This window comes from Galleria mellonella, unplaced genomic scaffold (genome assembly GCF_026898425.1).
Source record: "Galleria mellonella isolate WM207_F2 unplaced genomic scaffold, CSIRO_AGI_GalMel_v1 utg65, whole genome shotgun sequence".
Taxonomy (NCBI): Eukaryota; Metazoa; Arthropoda; class Insecta; order Lepidoptera; family Pyralidae; genus Galleria; species Galleria mellonella.
The window spans coordinates 5,490,460-5,505,703 of record NW_026442138.1 but is presented as its reverse complement, the minus strand read 5'-3'; the positions used below and the strand labels follow the sequence as shown (position 1 = coordinate 5,505,703).

Below are 15,244 nucleotides of genomic sequence, written 5' to 3'. Positions count from 1 at the left end.
TAGAGCGAGAGAGACAAAAGGACAATAATTTGTAAAACATGTTCGAAACTGTTTTTACGGGAGTATAAACATTTACGTATTGAAGTCGAATTAGTTTTAACTGAATGTAATAAGTTAGAATTAAGTGTACTTTACCTATATGGTATACGTACGAAATTCTTTACAAATACTAGTTTGTTTTTCTATCATTGACTGAAGGTTGTGATATTATCTTTCTATTAATGTCTATCATAATACCAAGTATCTTGTAGTTGAATTAATCCAATATTTTTCTATGGTCTATATTGTTTTATATCAACCTGAATGTAATATAAACAACAGAGAAAAAAAAAACCATTTTCCTGTTTTATAGGTAAATATGCTTGAAACATTTCACTTATTTAAAACCATTATTTAGAACCATAACAAATATTTTGTATATGAATCGACAGGAAAATTTTCACATTTAAACTACTGTCCGTAGTATGTCATACTAATTTTAAGATTATGTCAGTACACGGGTGTAATATGTACTCTGTGCTCTAATTATGCTGTGGTTTCACCACATTTTGACGATTCCAGACAAATTATTTTTGAAGACTAGGCAGCATGGTCTCCGACCTTAGCCTGTTCCAAACGGAACAAACGTACTAAAAAAAAAAAAACATTTTGACGTGTCTCGTGTCGTGTACCCCTCCTGTCACTTTATATTTCGTTTATTTCTGTCTGTTCTCTCTTATGAGAAACATAACTGTTAAAGTAGATCGTGTTTTATTAATAAATCATTGTTTTTCATACCAGAATTATGGTTTAAAATGTCACAAAACTCTTTTATATATTTGATTGATATAATAGTTTAGATTGGAATTATAATTTTTATCCTAAAAGTTGTATCATATTCAAGATGGTTTTAGCAGATTTAGGTCGTAAAATAACCACTGCTTTACAGTCTCTAAGTAGAGCTACAATCATCAATGAAGAGGTAAATAGATAACGTTTGTCATAATATGTTATAATAATATATAAGGGCCTAGCTATATATTTCCTTTATAATATTTTTAGGTTCTAAATTCTATGTTAAAACAAATATGTGCTGCATTATTGGAAGCCGATGTTAATATTCGTTTAGTCAAGAATCTTCGTGAGAATGTTCGTGCAGTTATTGATTTTGATGAAATGGCTGGGGGGCTGAACAAGCGACGCATGATACAATCTGCTGTTTTCAAAGAACTTGTCAAAGTAAGTGTATATTATTTCAGAACGATATCAGAATTTGAATATTTCATACATAATTATCACAACCATAAATGTACATGTTGTAGGATGTAGAGAGTTTTATAATATTTTCACTTAACTTTTGTTATTTGTAGTTTTCTAACAACTTGGTCAGCAGATAGTTTTAAGGTTTAAATCATCACCTTATTTTTTTTTAGTGTACTGTTGTAATTAATATAACTGAGAAAGGGCACAGACATGGTTTGTCATCAGTGTGTTTTGTCTATGTTTTTTTCCATAGAATGAAATGTAATTATAATTATTATTACTTATTATTAATTTAAACAAAAATTAAAACATTCACTTGATATAGAAATCATATATGTATATATTTATTACATTGAAATTTAAATTTCAAAATTATGTGTATATCATTGTAGATAACATTATATTTATTTTTACATAGGTACATTAAAAATGTATTTCCTTTAAAAATTAATATATAATAATCTTATACTTGCTGCCAGCTTTGCCCTTTTTTTTACTCTATCCATTTTCAATTTTTTGTAATTTTTGGTATAAGAGATGTTTTGTTTCAACATAATAACAGTTATTTTACTAAACTTCTTTATAGCAAACAAATGTCTTAAAGAAGTTCACTGCAAGACACATTTTTGGCACTCTTTATTTAAAGTAATTTAACCTTTGAATTTAACATTTTTATAGTTTGTACTTAATGGTAAAATTTCATTGAAATGATTTAGTCAAATATGATGTAAAATAATCAATTACATTCCTTATTTATTGTTATAATGTGTATAACAGTAATTTATCATTATAATAATCTTTTTTTTTTATACAACTTAGAATGGCAAACAAGCTGATGGCCCACCTGATGGAAAGTGGTAACTGTCAGCTATAGACATGAGCAGTGCCATGGACATAACCGAGTATACTGATTTTGCCCATGATACTCCCCATGCGTTGCCATTCTTGAGGACTCAAGTGTTATTCCTCTGTACTCTGTAAATTCACGCCATATCCCACCCTTTAAACCGAAACACAGCCATGCAAACACAACAGCTTCACAGTAGAAACACGGATGGGACAGAGGTACCGAAGCAATCGAGTTTTGTACAAAGTCTCTTATATTTTTGATAATACATGTGCCTTATTTTGTAATTTCAGCTTGTTGATCCAGGAGTAAAACCATACCAACCAGTCAAAGGCAAACCCAATGTCATAATGTTTGTAGGACTCCAGGGTTCTGGTAAAACCACAACATGTACAAAACTTGCTTATCATTATTTAAGAAAAAACTGGAAATCATGTTTAGTGTGTGCTGACACATTCAGAGCTGGTGCTTATGATCAAGTGAAACAGAATTGTACTAAGGCCAGAATACCATTTTATGGAAGGTAAGTCACATATTGTCATCATCATGTTCAAGATTATATTGAGTATCTTCTGTGTGTAGATGCCAAATTCTTTTCTGAAATTATAAAGGGTGTATACCATGAATTGAGTGGTTGTATTGCATTTTCTAGGATTTTATGTCCAGCTGACATGTAAAATTAGTTCATTTGCAACTTTCTTAAATTTTTTTAATCTGCAGATTTGTGTTGGAGATGATACTAACATCATTATTATAAAATCTCTTTATGTCCTCATTATGGACATGTATATTGGTGTCCAAATTGATTGTATGACTAGCTCATATATTATACTTAAATGTTTCTTAATGCATTTTATGTTGCAAAAGTTTTTGGGTAATGGGCAATCAAGCAGACATAATGATTTTTGTTTGGTACCATTGTTGTATATATATATATATATATATATATATATATATATATATACTGCATGTATTTTATCTCAATGTGTATTTAAAATAATAAAATTTTCATCATGCCACTGATCAAACTGTTTATAACTAGTCCTCTTTATCCAAAGGTTACTTTGCTTGGAAGAGATCACTTTAAGCGATATGGCCACCCATTGTTTTCTCAGTGTGATCATTTCTTGAAATTATGTGTATTGAAATTATTTACTATTATAAATTAGGAATTTTAAATATATATAATTGTTTTATTTTCAATAGTTACACAGAGGTAGATCCAGTTGTTATAGCAACAACAGGTGTGGACATGTTCAAAAAAGAAGGGTTTGAAATGATCATTGTAGATACTAGTGGTCGACATAAACAGGAGGAATCATTATTTGAAGAGATGTTGGCAGTTGCTAATGCTATTGTGAGTTATTTACTACAAAATTATATAATAATAAAAATAAAATAAAAATCTTAAATATACATAATATTGAAGAAAATAATAAAAATTAATCTGTTCCTTTTATTTTGAGCAGAAACCAGACAACATTATTTTTGTGATGGATGCCACAATAGGTCAGGCTTGTGAGGCACAAGCTAGAGCATTCAAAGAAAAAGTAGATATTGGTTCAGTCATAATTACCAAATTAGATGGTCATGCAAAAGGTGGTGGTGCCCTTTCTGCGTAAGTATTATTACATATCTACACCTGCTTTCTATAATAAATTAATTTTATTTTATATATACATTGTTGATTTTGTTTTTCAGAGTTGCAGCAACACAGAGTCCCATTATTTTTATAGGTACAGGAGAACACATAGATGATCTGGAACCATTTAAAACAAAACCATTTATTAATAAACTGTTGGGAATGGGTGACATTGAAGGACTTTTAGATAAAGTGAATGAACTTAAATTAGATGATAATGATGAACTATTGGAAAAACTGAAACATGGTCAATTTACTCTACGTGCCATGTATGAGCAGTTCCAAAACATCATGAAGATGGGACCTTTTTCACAGATAATGGTAAAACTTTTAACTATAGATAATCATTTTCCATAGGTGTGGTAAGACGTTATGTTAGATTACATGTTTTACATTTTGAACAATGTGTTACATAACATTATTTATTTGTGTAATTAAAAAACTAGGGAATTAAAATCTCCCAAGTTGGCAACCCTCTTTATTTTATGAGGAATTCCTCGATTATATTGTACATAATTTTTATTTTGTTCTTTCAAATTGGCAATCCTTTTCTATGAAGGCATCCTTGCATAAAAAACATCTTTGATTCTCAATTGTGCCTTTTGTATGTGTTTGTAATTGTGTATTTGTTTTTGTTCAAACTTTTATTATAATCAGAATTTTTTAATTATGTTTATAAGGTATAATTACATAACCATAATTTGTGACATCATTACAGTTACAACATTAGGCTTATAAAGTATTTAGGTCTATGAATATCTACTACCTTAACTTTTTCAACCTAACTCTTCAAGTTCATTTGATTATTTGTAACATATTTATCTTAATATTTCTGTGCAGGGAATGATCCCAGGATTTTCTCAAGATCTGATGTCCAAGGGCAGTGAACAAGAATCAATGGCTAGGTTGAAACGTTTAATGACTATAATGGATTCCATGAATGAGGGAGAGCTGGATCATCGTGATGGCGCCAAATTGTTTTCTAAACAGCCCACTCGCATAACAAGAGTTGCCCAAGGAGCCGGTGTTACTGAACGTGATGTAAAGGATTTAATAGCACAATATACCAAGTTTGCAGCAGTAGTAAAGAAAATGGGTGGTATTAAGGGTTTATTCAAGGGGGGTGACATGGCGAAAAATGTTAATCAGACTCAAATGGCTAAACTAAATCAACAAATGGCAAAAATGATGGATCCTCGTATTTTACAACAGATGGGTGGCATGTCAGGCTTGCATAACATGATGAAGCAACTCCAACAAGGTTCAAGTGGAATGAATAGTTTGATGGGTGGCAAATGACAGTAAATTTATCTATTATTATAATCATCGATGTATTTATAATAAAAGCCCTTATTAAACAATAAAGATTAAAAGGAATTGTATAAATTTATTGTTATTATAAATAAGTATTAATTCACCCTCTAAGTTGGATCTGTGGACTTATAAATAATATCTACAGAATAGTAGTAACAATCAACATTATAAGAAATAGATTTTGAATATTTTATTGAGAACGATTAATTTACAATGAACAATGAGATAGCAGTTTAAAGAATATATATCTTTAGGGGCACTATGGACCAGACTTATATTTCCAGAAATATTTTGATAATTTTTTCGGTGTCGCACTAATCCCACTTTTATGTGCCAATCGAATATTTCCATTCTAGAGGATCAATTTTAGTCACCTCTGTCCCATTTGTGTTTCTACCATAAAGCAGTTGTGTTTACATAGCTGTGTTTCGGTTTGAAGGGTGGGAGATGGCAGTGATTTTACAGGGTACAGAGGAATAACATATGAGCAATAAGGGGGATTATTATGACATCGAAAAAGTCGTCGAAATTATTTTAAGTTCCGGAAGTCTGAACTGCTTTAACTGAAGTGAGGCAACGCACAAAAAATGTCATATGGTCAAAGTTTACCCCCTCGAGGAATCCCATTCGATGAACCTATGAAAATGGAGTTATTGTGACGTCGATAATGTTCAATCCACTGTAACTTGGAACGACGCAAAATTTTTTTAATACTTTTTTAGGCGTAATAATTATTGCATAAGAACAAAGGAGGTAACCATATGATTTACAGTTATGATTTTATTATTTCTTCTATATAATTCCTTGTTCTTAGATTATCAACTATTAAAAAATACCCATAACTGACATTGACAATTCTTTCTGACACATATAAGATGTCAAAATAGTTCTGTTTTGTCAGGTCTTGTATTATATTGTCTTTTGTTGTTGCTTAAATTAGTTATTTATTTTACAAATTAAAATTTAAAGTATCTAAATGAAATAGTTTGTGATCAAAGTTATGTCCTCTATTTATTTAGGAGTATTGAAATTGTGTCGTGCAGGGGTAATGTACACATAACCTTTAAATATTTCGCTTTCCACATTTAAAAAAATTACTAAGATTTCAATGCATTTTCAAATTCGTAAATAGATTTATAATGTTCTCTTAAAAATTATGTCATCAATATTATATTTTTGCGTATAAGATAATAATATAATACCTAAATACATAATAAATCGTAGGTAAATTACAGTACTCTTCGCCGTAGAATTCGGTCACAGATAGACATGGCGTTGAAAAGTCGAGAAAATCCTGTAGTAACCAAGTTAAATTCATCCGAGTTTAACAGCATATTTACTGAAGAAGTTTTGGATTTAAAGAAACTATTTGACAAATATCAGTATGAAATAAGAGTGGCTGGAGGAGCTGTGAGGTAATGAATTGATATTATATGAATTAATATGAACTGCCAAAATGATAATGTCTCTATATTGCGTATTATATTTACGGGTTTCTTCATAAGATGCATATAGCCTATATTATCTATGATATAGCTTATATAAATTGTGTAATTTATAGACTAATGCAAATAATGTATGGTAAAGTTTACATTTATACATATTTTCTTATAGTTATACATTTGTGACATATACAATATTATTTCTTATTCTAATGTTTATATAATAAATCAAAATGTAAAATGATTTGTTTAATACAAATCATTTTCATTTCACAGTAGGTATTATAGTTTTATTTATTATTCAATAATTTAATTATTTCAGAGATTTATTAATGGGCCAGAAGCCAACTGATCTTGATTTTGCAACAACAGCTACTCCACAACAAATGAAGGAAATGTTTACAATCGAAAATGTAAGAATGATTAATATGAATGGTGAAAAGCATGGTACCATTACACCAAGAATCAACGACAAAGAAAATTTTGAGGTTACCACATTAAGAATTGATATGGTGACAGATGGCCGACATGCAGAAGTAGAGTTTACCACTGATTGGAAACTAGATGCTAATAGAAGAGATCTCACAATTAACTCCATGTTTTTAGGTGAATATATTTTTATGCATTCTTAATACAAACATATGATAAGAAGGTATGTAGATAATTATAGAGATGTTTACAGAGCTTCCAATATATTCTTGTTGTGACTCAATATTTTAATTCTTCAATTAGTATTATTGAAGAATGAAAGAAAGAAGATTTTTATCATACTATCTTTTAGTAAAAATACTATGATAAAAATTGTAAGGGTTGGAATGTTTGTATATTGTCTTTAGAGTGTGGAGATTCCAGTCTATTTAAAAGACTCAATATGTACTGAAACCTAGTTATTTTTAGATTTCTTGTATGTTCATCTATTACATAGATAGATACTCTTCATTGTTTCCTCATTTGGAGGAAACAATAAAGAGTTTACAATAGTAATTTTATAAATATAAACAATTACATTATCATTAAAAACTCATTAATGTATGAAATAATCTTTGATTGTAGCTTAATACTCTGCCATTTTATTCAGAGTCATCCTATAAATATTAATAAAATGTCATAAACAGATTAGTATTTTAGGATACATTATATTAGTCAGTTATCAAGTTTATAGCATTTGTGTATGAATATTGCAGGTTTTGATGGTTCTGTTTATGATTACTTTTTTGGATATGAAGACTTACAAAAGAGAAGGGTGGCTTTTGTTGGAGATCCTGATGTTAGAATAAAGGAAGATTATCTGAGGATAATGCGATATTTTCGTTTCTATGGAAAAATAGCAGAATCTCCAGATAAACATGAAGAGAAAACATTGCAAGTACTTTCCAATAATGTCGAAGGCTTGCAATGTATATCGGGGGAAAGAATTTGGGTTGAGCTAAAGAAAACATTGCAAGGAAAATTTGCTGGAGACTTATTAAAAACGATGATTGGAGTTGGTGTTGCAAAATATATAGGTTGGTATATAAATCATATAGATGGTATTGTGGTTTACATTCATTTCCAATACTTTTAGATTCTGTATTCATGAGTGTCATTTGTATTGATTTAAAATAAATGTGTCAATTTGTAGTTTAATGTCTAGTATAAAATGCTCAGTTTGGAATTAGATGGATTTTTTTTAAATGGGTAAAAATGGTATAGTAACCTCGCTTGCGCTAACGAGATACGCTGAGCACAAGTGAAGGGTGATAGATGAAAATGAACACAGGCCGGTTAGCCCACTATGATGAATTTGTCAGGAATTAACCATGATAGTTTCCAGGGAGAATCGCAAGGTCGACCTGGTTGGGTATATTGCTAGCAATAGGATTCTCAGTCTCCATTACTAACAATCCCTTTCCCCCCAATTAGATAGTGTCGTAATTACGCAATATCCAGTGATATTTATTATTATTCTTTTATTTACAGGTTTGCCAGAAAATCCAAATTTAGAAGAACTAGACAAGGTTCTGAAAAGAGCAGAACATATGAAATTACATCCAATGAGCTACGTAGCTGCTTTGTTGCGGAATGTAGATGAGGTGACAGTACTTCACAGCCGACTTAAGTTCTCAAGTTATGACAGGGATTTGACTTATTTTTTGGTGGTACACAGGGAAGATAAAGTATCAACAAGGCCACTATTGTAAGTTTAGTTTTACCCTCTTAAACAATTTGTAATTTTTTTTAAACTATATAGGTTTTATTAAAATTGTTTTGTATATTTTTCAGACCTTATGAAAAATTGGTGTTAAATTCGAAAATTAAGCAGAAAGACTCTTATGAGTATGTACGGGAAGTGTTAAAATATAGAGGAGAGGAATCACTTTTGGAGCAATTTAATAAATGGGAGATACCTCGTTTTCCAATCAATGGTAAAATCCTCAAGGTAAATAATGTGGCACCTGGAAAGAATTACAGCACTATTCTTAGCAGGCTTAAGGATATTTGGATAGAGAATGAATATAAGCAATCAGTAGAAGACTTGGTTAAATTTATTCCTGATATTATAAAAGAGTATGATAAAAAAAAGTAAACTAATAAAAATTTGTTTTATTTACACAAAATTATACACAATATAATATATATATACATATTTTATATAACAAATAATATGAATAAATAGTATAAAATCAGCACTGGATATTAATCAGTATAGGTGCCTTTTGGTGGTCGATAGAGCTCATATTTATCACATCCATCTTCATCATCTTTATGGTCCATGAAGCAGCGTTTACAGAATAAATAGCGACATCCCAGGCAGCGCATTTTCGCATCTTCATTACATATTTCACAAAAAGGTAGTTCATCATTTGTTGTAGAAGAAACTTGGTCTTCCAAGAATGTTTCAGCTTTCACCTAAAGGAACAAATTATATTATATATTATTGTCTAGAAATAATGAATCTTCCTGTCTATATATATATATATATATATATATATATATAGGTAAAAAGTACAAAGAGGAAACATGGCATTGCCTACCACCCTTCCACCCTCCTTCACACATGTAAGTGAATCAGACAGATTTATATGTAAATATACTAATAATTTTGAATCGGATTAGTTGGGCACTGCCAACTATGAGAGGATACTAAAGATTAAGGAATGCATCAAATTTGATGTTCAAATGGGGTGCTTCAATGGCCTCTTTGTCATTAAAGTGGAAGCCTAGCACCACCAAAAATTTTACCAGGATCTTAAAATAAATAACATTTGTAAAAAGTCACTAAGGCCAGTTCTGATTAAATCTCTGTTTTTCTATTTATATCTAGATATTATACTTATGGAGCCTCATTATCACATCACTATAATTATGTAGATACTTTTACCTTCTCAATTATTTTTTTTACTGTTTCTTCATCTTCATTTTCAGATTGTTGCTCTTGAGAACTACTTAGTTTAATAGAGTTGCTTCCTTTAATTTTTTGTAATCTTGCTTCCATATCATTAACTAACGTATCAAATTCATCTTTATATGTATTATCAATTTTTGTTTGCTCCATGTATTGTTTTAACAAATCATCTGCTTGCTCTTGCTCTGATCTTAGGTCTGGTGCTGGCAATGAAGGCTGAAAAATCATTAAAAAAAATAACTATAACTAGTATTTTAAGGTCTTGTTATCAATATTTATTTTAATTTTATTCTCTAATTTATTATAGTTGCTTTATTTTTCATAGTTTCCAATTTTTATAATATTTTATTCTCTTATGAATTTTGTATTGTAATCATAATAATATTTAATTAGAAATTGTTCTTACAGAAATATGTAATGTAAAGAGTTATGGCAGTCCATGGTAGAAGCCTAGCAGTAGACAATTATTAGGCAGGAATGATGATGATGATGAAGATTAGTTCTTTATGTTCATGTTACTTATTATTAGTTGCCTAAATATTTGTTTACCTTACTTTGAACTACACTGAGTGGTACTCCTCTTAAGTTTGCCAATCGTAACTGTAGTTGGTTATCTGATGTTGATGGAAAATTACTTTTAAGATGCTGTAGGCGCTTTGCTATTTCTTCTTCAGGTTTCAGTTGATGTTCAGTCTTACCTTGCTTTAATTTACTTAATCTCTCAGCTATTTCCTGATCTTTGGAATTTCCTGCTGCTGAATTGTACATTTGATTTGTTCTTGCACCTATTCTCCTAAAAGTTATTAGATGAAAATTGTTATTACAAATTTATAAATGAAATAACTGCAACATTATAATAGCAGGTACTTACTTGTAATATGCATCTGGAGGTTCAACTTTTCTTGGTTCACATTGGTTGTCTGTTTTTGCACATTTCATACAGACCTGCAATAATTATGGGTGAACAATTTACATTACCGTTTATAATTATAATGAATTATTGCTTTTTTTTCTAATATAACAGTTTTACAATCCTATTCTATCAAATATAATTTTTGTTATAGTAAAAGTTGACAACATTTTCATCAAAATAATGCAAACATGCTTTGAAAAATGTATCTTTACTTATATTATAAATATGAAAGTAAGTTTATTTGTTATCTCTAAGAACCTTAGTAATAGCTTAACCAATTGCTATGAAATTTAATGTACAGATACTACATAAGATGCAAAATGGTATAGGCTACTTCTGTCAAAGCCACACAGACTTACAGGTAGTAACTTATAAATTACAATGTTATAAATATTAGAATAATATATGAGCATATAACAGAGTTTTGGCTTTTATATACCTCATATTTTTATTATCATTGGTGAGCAAATCCTGCTAGTATACATGGATTTGCTCGCCAATGATGCAGAATCTTCATTTATGTTTATTGCATATAATTGAATAATATCATTGGAACATACTTGAAATTTGTGGTTTTATAAAGATAAAATATAATTATTACAAATTTTTAAATTACCTTGGCCTCTTCATTCAGTTTTTGCACAAATATTTTATGTTCTAAACATTTAGAACAAAATATAAAGCCACAATTGGGGCATCCTTTCTGAAAATTATTAAATGTTTAATGAAATCTTCATAGATATATAAATAATTATACAGTTACAATTTCTCAGATCACTTTATAACATTATTAATATAATAAATGAGAAAGTAAGTTGGCGCATTAATAGCTTCTCCATTAATTATGCAATTTTATACATATTATATGGAATGGAGAAAATATAAACTACTTTTTATCTCGGTCACACGAAATCACTGATAAACTAATAATAAACAAACAATTACTAGTAAGTAATGTATAATAAACAAACCTGCTTCCGAAATAATGTAAAGGGTTTTGCGCACGAATTACATGCCATTAGTGTCACTTTTACGTAAAGGAAAGGGTTAAAGAGACAAGTTTTGTTTGTGTAATGTAAAAGAGATAAATAATCATCGATCTCTATTCCAATGCAAGATTTAAAGTGAAAAATAGATGTTGAGTTAGGGCATAAATTTATAAGTTGTTTTTGTGAGAATACTAATAACACGGGTATTGCATTATATCGGTATATTATTGAGAAAAAAATTACACGATAAAATAAGAACAGCAAATTTCAAAGACAAGAGAATAGGGAAATCAGTTTTAACATATCACATTCTTCATTACACTGACGATGACAGTGTTGCCAGTGGCCCTGAAATTGTCAAAAATTGGACCTCAAGTAACCTGAAGTTGTCTAATTTTTTTTATTGCAATATAACCTAGAATAGTCAAAATCTACTCTCTTCCCCATTTCCCATAACGTATCTGTAAGTAATTGAATAGTGTTTTTAAACCTAAATTACTGAACCGATTATGATAAAATTTCTATAAGACCTGAATTGCAGTAGTACCAGAGATTACCCGAACATTCAAAATTTACATGTTATATTTATGTATGAATATTTAATATAAATTGTATATTAATATAGTTTAAACGTAATTTTTTTTAACTTCAATTCCATATAAATTCGGAAGAACAGAATATATATAAGAAAAACTCCCCGGAAACATGCTCTACTACAAACATGCAATGCTTGTGTGCGTACTACTCTTTTGTCATGTACATACCGCGTTGAAATAGTCCGGTATCTTGCTCCGGTTTATTCAATTAGAAATATAATGTAGTTTGTAGAGTAAGATTTTGCATTTATTGGCCGGGCGCGGTTTCTTGTGTTCTAGAAGTTTAGTGTAGAAACAAGTTTAAGTACACTTTCACAGAAATAAAAAATTATTTGGAAATGTAGCGGAGTTTTTCTCACAACCTTCGCGGAAAGTAGCCGGCATGCGTATGCGAAAAATTCGGTCAGTTCGTTCCTATATGAGTATCATTAGCTTTCTATACATAACGCATCTCCTTTATTCATATATCTATGGATTCAAATGAATAAAATGCATTTTAATTATTTATTGTCGTTTTTTTCTTAATTTATGTTACATTCAGTTTATGCACACTTAATTTCAATAAACTTCATTTATTTAAAACTAATTACGCATTATTAGAATGCATTTTGTTCATAATTCAACCAATTTCTTTTCGAGTTGATATTTGTGAAGGTGAATGACCTTCTTATCTGTCTGTTTCTATCATATATTATTATTGATTCCATATATCTACTAATGTTCAATAGCAGTTCAAATAAAAAAAAAATTGATTGAATGATTTGATTTAGGACATTTTTGTAATCATGTCAACAAAACTTAGTTATTTTTTTTAAAGTTCTATTAAAATACTACAAAAATTATAGGCAAATGACCTTTGGTACTATGGAGAAATTTAGGAACTAAAATATTATTATAAATTCAGTTTTCATTATTGTGCTGCTGTTTATAGAATAGCTTATTAATTCGTCTAGGAACATAATTCCTGATAAATTATATAAGTATATGCTAGCGGGGAATTAATAAAATAATAGGTAAAGATGAAAGAGGGCCAGGTGGCTTATTATGACAAATTCATAAGAGATAATGATACTAACAATTTAATAAGACTCTGTTACTGATAATTGCATTTCCTCCAATTCATTGAATTTGAAATCCAAGTTCCATTGAAAAAAGAAGTTGATTTTCAATTTTATAAAGTATATTAATTGATATTAATTAACTAAACAGACCTATTATAATGGACAAATGCCCTTTTCTGTTATTATAAACTTGACAACTGAGTTAGGAAGATCAGGAGCAAATACAGTGGATAATTCCCTAACATAAACATCATATTTTGTATCATTACTAAATAACATTGTATTTGTTAAGTTTATTACTTCTGTAGTTTTCTTTAACCATAATCTGGTAGAGATCATATTGGACCATGCTAGTCCTAAAGTAGGCAGTACTTCTATAGACTCATTAAAAGATGCAGTGACTTGGTTTATACAGAGGACTGCTAACTGGTATTCTTGTGCTAACATTATTAACAATGCAGCCAACTCTCTTAGTTCTTCAGCTCGCTGTATATAATTAGTATTCTCTGATCTGAATGGACCTGCCACTGAATCTATAATAATGAGGGATAATTTATTTTTATTTAATAATTTAGGTAAACGAACTCTTATACAAGATAGCAAATCTTGTGACTCTGTTATTTGTTCCACAAATATATTTTTACCATAGTCAACATTTGATTTGAATTGAGGAAGACTTATTTTTATTTGTTCAAAACGCTTAATAGGAAACACATCTTCTGTACAAATAAAGACACATCCATCCTTCCATGCATGGATTGCAGATTGCATAGCAAATTGTGTCTTGCCAGATCCACTTTCTCCATATAATTCTGTTATTGTTCCTTTACGGAATCCCCCATATAAAAATGTATCTATTGTTGAACATCCCGTTGAAACTTTTGTGAGGTAATTATTTTTAGTTAAAAGTGTATCACATGTATAACTCTTGGGACATACATGATTGCTAATTACATTTTTTAACAATAAAATGTCATCTTTACACAGATTTGTTAATTTTTGTAAATCCCACATAGACAAAATAATGATTTGTTTATGAGAAGAAATACCAGTTTTTTCTAGCACTTCGAAAATTCTTGAAGGCAATAAACCCTTTAGACTCTGCATTATAGTTTTATATTTCAACAAAAATTAATTATTGTACATCAACAAATGTAATTCAGTTTTAAATAAATATTTTCTATCACAACTCGGATGGGATATAATAACAGAGAGATTATGTTTAAAAGGATGTAGGTAGGTAATGCCTATCTCATATTAGTCAATGTCAAAGTCAAAACGTCAGTATTATAGTGACATTTTGACATTATGAGCACTGCCATAGTGATGTGCGGCTTTTATAATTGAGTTTTGGTATTCGCAAAAATATAGAGTTTGACTTAAATTCAATCAAACGAGTACTTTTTCTTATATTTCATCAGCGTCTATACTTTTCAAGTTTTTTTTTAATAAACATAATAAATATTTAGATAGATAGATACTCTTTATTATTTCCTCCAAAAGATTACAATAGTAAACTTATTATAAATATAAATAATTACAAGAAATAATCACAATGAGAAAACAATGGGGGGCCTTATCGCTAACAGCGATCTCTTATACCTACTCATTAATATATATATATATTATAATTGTTTTCTCATTGTGATTATTTCTTGGTAAAGCATTCCATAGCCGTACAACTTTAGTAACTTTTTTCTTTGGTAATTAGGAGAAAAATTTAATAAAATAATAAATAGAATCATATAAAAACTTCACAGACATGTATATGACAGATGTATATATATGTTTTAAATATACTGTTGGGGTATGT

At 29.4% G+C, this 15,244-nt stretch overlaps 4 protein-coding genes across 6 annotated transcripts; 2 read left to right on the top strand and 2 right to left on the bottom strand.

Annotated features, from left to right (window-relative positions):
- Positions 1-688: 688 nt before the first annotated feature.
- LOC113519624 (signal recognition particle 54 kDa protein) lies at positions 689-5,117 on the top strand. The gene is made up of 7 exons (XM_052900492.1): positions 689-961; positions 1,042-1,218; positions 2,383-2,612; positions 3,296-3,446; positions 3,559-3,707; positions 3,791-4,052; positions 4,572-5,117. Exons 1-7 carry the CDS (start codon positions 884-886, stop codon positions 5,028-5,030), a joined length of 1,506 nt encoding a protein of 501 aa, XP_052756452.1. The 5' UTR covers positions 689-883; the 3' UTR covers positions 5,031-5,117.
- Positions 5,118-5,914: 797 nt separating this feature from the next.
- Positions 5,915-9,067, top strand: LOC113519649 (CCA tRNA nucleotidyltransferase 1, mitochondrial). 3 transcript variants are annotated; one of them, XM_026904800.3, is made up of 6 exons: positions 5,915-6,090; positions 6,270-6,460; positions 6,810-7,093; positions 7,672-7,992; positions 8,447-8,663; positions 8,750-9,067. In XM_026904800.3, exons 1-6 carry the CDS (start codon positions 6,046-6,048, stop codon positions 9,051-9,053), a joined length of 1,362 nt encoding a protein of 453 aa, XP_026760601.2. In that variant the 5' UTR covers positions 5,915-6,045; the 3' UTR covers positions 9,054-9,067. The 3 variants fall into 3 exon arrangements, with proteins under 3 accessions (XP_026760601.2, XP_026760603.2, XP_031769578.2); XM_026904802.3 differs by having other exon boundaries at positions 5,950-6,090; positions 6,296-6,460; XM_031913718.2 differs by having other exon boundaries at positions 5,951-6,090; positions 6,281-6,460.
- Positions 9,056-12,089, bottom strand: LOC113519690 (abscission/NoCut checkpoint regulator). The gene is made up of 6 exons (XM_026904860.3): positions 11,757-12,089; positions 11,402-11,488; positions 10,744-10,817; positions 10,422-10,665; positions 9,849-10,088; positions 9,056-9,376 (listed from the first exon to the last, which is right to left on the bottom strand). Exons 1-6 carry the CDS (start codon positions 11,802-11,804, stop codon positions 9,164-9,166), a joined length of 906 nt encoding a protein of 301 aa, XP_026760661.2. The 5' UTR covers positions 11,805-12,089; the 3' UTR covers positions 9,056-9,163.
- Positions 11,408-14,634, bottom strand: LOC113514888 (DNA repair protein XRCC3). The gene is made up of 2 exons (XM_052900494.1): positions 12,539-14,634; positions 11,408-11,484 (listed from the first exon to the last, which is right to left on the bottom strand). The coding sequence occupies exon 1, from the start codon at positions 14,536-14,538 to the stop codon at positions 13,585-13,587; it is 954 nt and encodes a 317-aa protein (XP_052756454.1). The 5' UTR covers positions 14,539-14,634; the 3' UTR covers positions 11,408-11,484; positions 12,539-13,584.
- Between the last annotated feature and the right edge of the window lie 610 nt (positions 14,635-15,244).